This window comes from Notothenia coriiceps, unplaced genomic scaffold (genome assembly GCF_000735185.1).
Source record: "Notothenia coriiceps isolate Sejong01 unplaced genomic scaffold, NC01 NC01_scaffold00024667, whole genome shotgun sequence".
In the NCBI taxonomy this organism is placed as follows: Eukaryota; Metazoa; Chordata; class Actinopteri; order Perciformes; family Nototheniidae; genus Notothenia; species Notothenia coriiceps.
Window position 1 is genome coordinate 173,107 of NW_011357368.1, and position 6,379 is coordinate 179,485.

At 41.1% G+C, this 6,379-nt stretch overlaps 1 protein-coding gene across 1 annotated transcript in view; it reads right to left on the reverse strand.

Moving 5' to 3' along the window:
• Positions 1–6,379, reverse strand: part of crtac1b (cartilage acidic protein 1b) — a 25,195-nt gene that overhangs the window by 4,705 nt on the left and 14,111 nt on the right. Inside the window, exons 4-7 of the mRNA XM_010782702.1 lie at positions 5,635–5,791; positions 3,472–3,606; positions 3,214–3,356; positions 161–297 (exon numbers count right to left, since the gene is read on the reverse strand). Coding sequence (XP_010781004.1) covers positions 161–297; positions 3,214–3,356; positions 3,472–3,606; positions 5,635–5,791 — 572 coding nt within the window. The remainder of the gene's footprint in view (positions 1–160; positions 298–3,213; positions 3,357–3,471; positions 3,607–5,634; positions 5,792–6,379) is intronic.

Here is a 6,379-nt window from a genome sequence, read left to right on the forward strand (position 1 = left end):
TGTGTGTGTGTGTGTGTGTGTGTGTGTGTGTGTGTGTGTGTGTGTGTGTGTGTGTGTGTGTGTGTGTGTGTGTGTGTGTGTGTGTGTGTGCGTGCGTGCGTGCGTGCGTGCGTGCGTGCGTGCGTGCGTGCGTGCGCGTGTGTCTTGTACATTTCAGTACCTAAAGAGCCTGTTGGCGGAGGGGCCCCTGTAGGCAATGTTATTGAAGAAGACCTCCATCTCGTTGTCGTTGTCAAAGTCAGCGGCCAGGACGGTGCGAACCGGTGACGGCATAGAAAACTTCTGGGATGCTATGTCCTGAGAATCACATCGTGCACCAGTGAGACACACACACACACACACACACACACACACGTACGCATTTAGACATAAAAAGACATGCAGGGATGATTTTCTACATTGGGAATGTGTGCTTGAATAGCCTTTTATAACCACATAATGATCCCAGATTTGAACTGTACTGCAGGTGTATTGATGACAAAATGTTTCTTTACCACAATGCTGATCACATATTTGTGCATAGGCAGATTTGTGTCAGAGGTAAACTGGTTGGTTTCTTGTATATCATTCAGATTTTTGTGTGCATATGTTAATCTGTTTGTCTGTATACAGACAGTCTCCCTTTTTACATCAGATATTTTTCTTGCTGATTTATGACTGTCTGCTCAAGGACCTCTCATTGATGTAGTGGTTCAGAATTGATTGACTGTTTTATCTTTTTGTAGTCTCACTGACACGATAAACAACTGCTTCATCTGGAAATCATCAAGGCTAAAAGGTCTATGATGTGTCTGTTTTTTTTCTCAAGAACCTGTTGTAATTGTAGCTTCCATCCAATATATGTTCATCCCATCATGAGAAAAGGTGATGCAAGCTATATCTGTCAATAACCTGAGGGTCATGTTCAATCTCCATAACATGTCAATCATTAATCAGAATTCAGTCCTTGATTTAGAAGCTAATCTGTCATCTGCTCACTCACTTGCTGAAAGTCACCCTGACTTAAAGTCTTATCTAATTCCTAAAGTTGAGAACAAAGGACTTTTTTTATATACTCTTGCATCAGAAAGTAAACTGCACTTCTCCTCCCCAAAAAATGTCTCCTCAGCTGAGGAGTTTTGCACAAGAAAGTAACGGATATCTCTCCGCTTCAGTGACACGGTGATAAGTCGGGGAAGAGTTATAGAGCAGCCCTTCACTCCCTCTAGTATTTACTCCCTGTTTTAATTATAAGGCTCATAAAGTCGGAGGTGGGGAGGGCCCACAGTGACCTTCTGCTTCTCAGGTGAAGGAGAGGGGATGGCCGACTGAGGGCCACTAGGGAGGGAGGGATGGTTCTACATTTACTATATTACAATGGGGATGAATAGAGGTGCCATAAGGAAAGGGAGAAAGAACTCTCACTGTAAATGTGGAGCTCAGAAACATGGGATTTACAGGATAAGAGGGGACAAAGTTTGATAAAAAAAAACGATAAGACTGGAGATTTCTTCCAAAAAGGATTTTATAGATAAAAAGATATTGTGAATAAAATCATTATTATTATTCGTTTTGATTATCCACTTAAAATATACATAGTTTAATACATTATTATACTGTTGAAATCGGTTAAAAATATTGTGTGTATAATTATTCCCTGCTTTTTTTATTTATTTGCACAATAAGTGAGAAATAAAACCTTTGAGAAGGGAGCTTTTCCGTCTCTTTAAATACATAATATATACATGTGGGTGTATTTGCTCGCTTGTGAGTGTGTTAAACCTACTGAAAGGAAACCCTCAGCAATAGATTTTAATTAAAGCACAAACAGGCCTAATCGGCACTTTCTACGACTCAGGCAAGCTGCTGTTTCAGCCCAATTTAATTAGCGGTTTACTGGAGTGATACAACAGCTTCATTATACATGCCAAAGGTCAACACGGCTAGTAGGAGTGTCAGCTCGGGGAAAAGGGGTCTTAAATATGTTGTGGGCTTGTGATTTAACAATCTTAGTTCAGGAAAACAACAGCTAGGTAATTTAATTGGTCTTTTGTGTGTAGGTAGGTGTGTGTGTGCGTGTGTCACTCTGATGGAATTGTCTCTGGGCTAAGCATCACACATTAACCCCTTAGTTGACCCCTATAAAGATGTCTGCTGTGACGTTTATCTCTGGTAAAAGATGCAGTCGCAGCTGCTGACAGATTGATCACCGAGCGCGAAACCTTCACAGATTCACACGCAGCAGAGCTTTTCTCTGTCTCTCATGCTATTACCATACAGGGTAACACATGCACACTGCTCTCCGTCTCACTTGAGTTGTCTATACTTATTGATTGAGTAAATCACCATCCGTCCCATTTTAAATCCCACTCGATCCCAAAGTGGGACAGCGCTGACTCCTGCTAATTCACTAGCCATCCGTTGGCATTGATAATTCTCGTGATTCACAGAGTTAAGAGGTGAGACTTGCTGTCTTTGTGCAACTTGTTCATTAGACATTGATTCTGGAAGAAGAAGAAGAAGAAGAAGAAGAAGAAGAAGAAGAAGAAGAAGAAGAAGAAGAAGAAGAAGAAGAAGAAGAGAGAACTACAGCATCACTCTGAAACTTTTATGCATCATTTACAGTGCTTGATATCCAAATGGGGGAATCACTCAACACAAAGGCTGTACATTATAAATAAGTGCTGCTGTTTACTCTGGAGTATCCACACAACTTACTGTAAGAAGTTATCAATGCAACCGATTTCTACCAAGGAAATAGTCCCAACTAAAACAAATAGTCGACCACTATCTATGGTTAGATTTCATGGGGTTCTTCACAACATACTGTATGCATTTCTTAATTCATGTCAACTGATAATAAAGGCTTCATTATGAAATTGCTAGTGTAATATTGTCCCTTTTAGCTTGATTAAAGCCAAAACTAAGACAATCATACCGACTCTACTTAGCAATTGGCCTGGCGTGCTGGCATGTTAAAAGTTATTAGAATTTGAACGTTTTCTATTATTTTAACTCTTCATAAAACTACTGCGGTATCTTTTGTGTGTGTAAAATGAACTTTAAATTAGTTAATTAAATGTATTAAGTGTTGCCTCTCTCTGATTTCACCTATCTTGAAGTGTGTACATTTGGAACAGGTTTATGTACTTGTGACACATCAAGCCATGTTTGCATGAAATATACTCAGGCATTGAAAGCTGTTAAATACCCAAGAAACACATTTGGTCTCACCTTGAACTTCTGTTTGCGGTTATTCAGCTGCATGTAAAGGCGATGAGGCCCGTTCCAGTTCCCGTAGACGATGTCTGTCTTGCCGTCACGGTTGAAGTCTGCCAGAGCAACCCCTCTGCCATGCTGCATGGGGTCCTCCACACCTACAGGTATTTGGCAATGCATCAAACAATCAAGCCTTTCTTTTGTATTGTTTTTGCAGGATATGTCTAGAATTAAGACTATGATCTGTTTAGTGTCTGCACAAGTTTCTCTTACCAGCCTGCTGCGCCACATCAGTAAATGTTCCATCTCCATTGTTCTTGAACAGGAAGTTGGGACCGTACTCGTTGTCACAAAACACATCGGACAGAGATTGACTGACAATGGGCCCCACCACTACACCTCGCCCCCCTGCACACACAGAGACAAGGCTCAACGGTAAGAACATGAGTGAATCAAAAAGAATGTGAGCGGACTTCTTCTTTTTACAGAAAAAATGAAGCAGTATGGGTGAGAAAACAGAGAGAACAGAGGGAGAGGGATCAACGCCATAACAAAACTGAACGGCGAGAGATCATTACTGCCTTTCCAGGCCATTTCCTCTAAGCAGGGCGGTTCTTTCTGCTGACACAGATACTGACTCTGATGGGCTACAAACACAAGTCGAGAATCTTTTGTGTTAACCAAAAGCTAACAGTAATTTTCTTTTCTTGACTGTTTAATACACTCTCAATATCACCCCTGTATTTTTCAATGACATTCTATAAAGTGAAGTGTCTCATCTGAAACTAGCAGAGTCTAATTACGGAGTTGAAAGGGCTTTGATTGCCCTTCCAGTATGCAGAGTCAGTGCTCTGCATCAAGACTTGCTCCTGATTTACTGGCCCGCTCCATCAGCCCAGACAAATATCACTCGCCCCCTATGGCCATAAACCACTAATGTCTCTCCAGAGATATGTAACCATTAGATATACAACTTCACTGCCTGTCCCTCCGCTCTGATTAACGGCAGTTTGATGACAAAGCCATCCACCGTACATCATTCCCAGCGATTCTGGGCCGGCTCTCCCTGCCCCTCTGGTGGCTCGGATGACATCCTGCATGCTAAAAGATCCATTGAGGATGAAGATTGATTCTGTTATGCTCAAATGCAAAGTCGTGTCCCATTTCCAAAATTTACTTGAACATCAGCGTCAAGGACTTTTCAATGGTTCAAACAAAGTGTTATGGAGAAATCCTTCATTTTGGCATTTATTGTTCTCCTCTTCTATATCAAAACAGGTATCCATCACAGGGTTAAGTGAAGTGTTGATCCAGCTGAGGTGCAGTGATGAATTGTAGTCCTGCTGAATATTTCAAGGTCATCCATTCAGTTTTAAAGGCATTTGAATGGCAGTTAATGTCTTTATTTTTGCTTTTGCAGCAAGGCAGCTTAAAATAAAACAACAACAACAGATTCAATCTTTGAAACAATAGCACATTCAAATGCTAAATACATTGCACACAATAAAAAGACAACAAATGGCCGATGAAATAAAAACTGCAGCATATCACATAGGCTTTGGTGAGGTGTGAAAGGCAGGTCATGGTATATGTATATATGGACATGGGAAAAAATGAAACTTAATTATTCAGAAACATATATCAACTTTAAAGAGACAATGATTTAAAAGTGTCATGGTAGATCTGGCTGCTTAGGTTATCTTTCCTACAGGGAAAGCTGTTTCTCACCAGGGACTTTACTGGCCAACTAAATCACCTTATAAACCAATCAGTGGGAGGATCAGGAGTGATACTTGGCCCAAACTGTAAAAATATATCACCAGTAACTTCCTGTCAACCTCAAAAACATGTAATGCTGCAGAACATTCGGTCTCTGTTTCCCTTTATGGGATGCACAGTAAACCTTCGATCTTACTGACTGCACATAACACTCACTGTGCTGTAGTGACGTCCACATACTTTTACTCACACCTTCAAAAGTCTGGGGGAACTACGTCAGGCTGTGATAGATGCTATATCTGGGCCCTTGAGCTGTTCTGATGTATGTGCGTATCGCCCTTCGCCTTTGCTTCCCTGTGACTTTGACTGGAGTAAACAGCTGACAGGGCCAAAAGAGCCCACTAACACTCTCCTTCTTCACTCAAACTTACACTAATCATGTTCTCTTTCATCTCTTGCTTGTTCTTTTTTTTTACTCACATGGCACCTCTCCAGCTCTCGCTTACTCGACTCCTGTCCTGCACTGAAGTCCTATATTTCAGAATCCATGGCTACGACAATGCTTTCCGTGATATCTGTGTAAATCAGACTGAAGGCCCAGCATTGGATGAGGGTGCACACACACACAAACACACACACAAACACACACACACACAAAAACACACACATACACAAAAACACACACACACACACACAAACACACACACATATATCTACCAGTAAATTTGTTGACACCGGCCTCCTCTGCCACGTTGGACAGGGCAATGACGCCCTGTGAAAGATCACTCGCTGCCTCGTCCATTTCAATGAGAGCATGAGGGCCCACGTTGCCACTGGCATAGTTGGCGATGTAGATGGCATAACGCCCTGAACCCTGGGTGGAAACAATAAATATGGTTACCATTTATTAATATACTTTACTTATTTTTTTATATATATACTCAGCATAACGATGAACCAGAAATGTGTAGCTAAAGGTGAGTTGATAATCAATTTTATTGATGGCTATTTAAACAATTGAACATCACCATCTCTTTTCTGAAACTATTTCTTGGTTTCTCCCGATAAATCAGATTTCAGTGTCGACAAGTTTTATTATAAATCATTTGTTCACAGTAACAAGGACACTGTTTCTTTAAATACACATTGCTGCTTGTTTTCTCATTGTCTAAAAAGACCAAACCCATAAAACCTGTTAGTCCATCTCTGAATGCTTTCCAACTTCTTAGACTTGTCTTTGGTGCTCTAGCCTGTTTGTTGAATACATTTTGACAACACGTATTTATTATTTTCCTATCTTGGTGAATAACATGCAGTTTCACCTTTTCCCAATGAAGCCTTTTCTTGCCTCTTTATCTTCCTTTACCCTGTTTCCTACCCTCTACACCAGCATACTTGTCAACCCTCCCGATTTTCGCGGGAGACTCCCGATTTCATTGCCCTCTCCCGGTTTCCTCCCGGG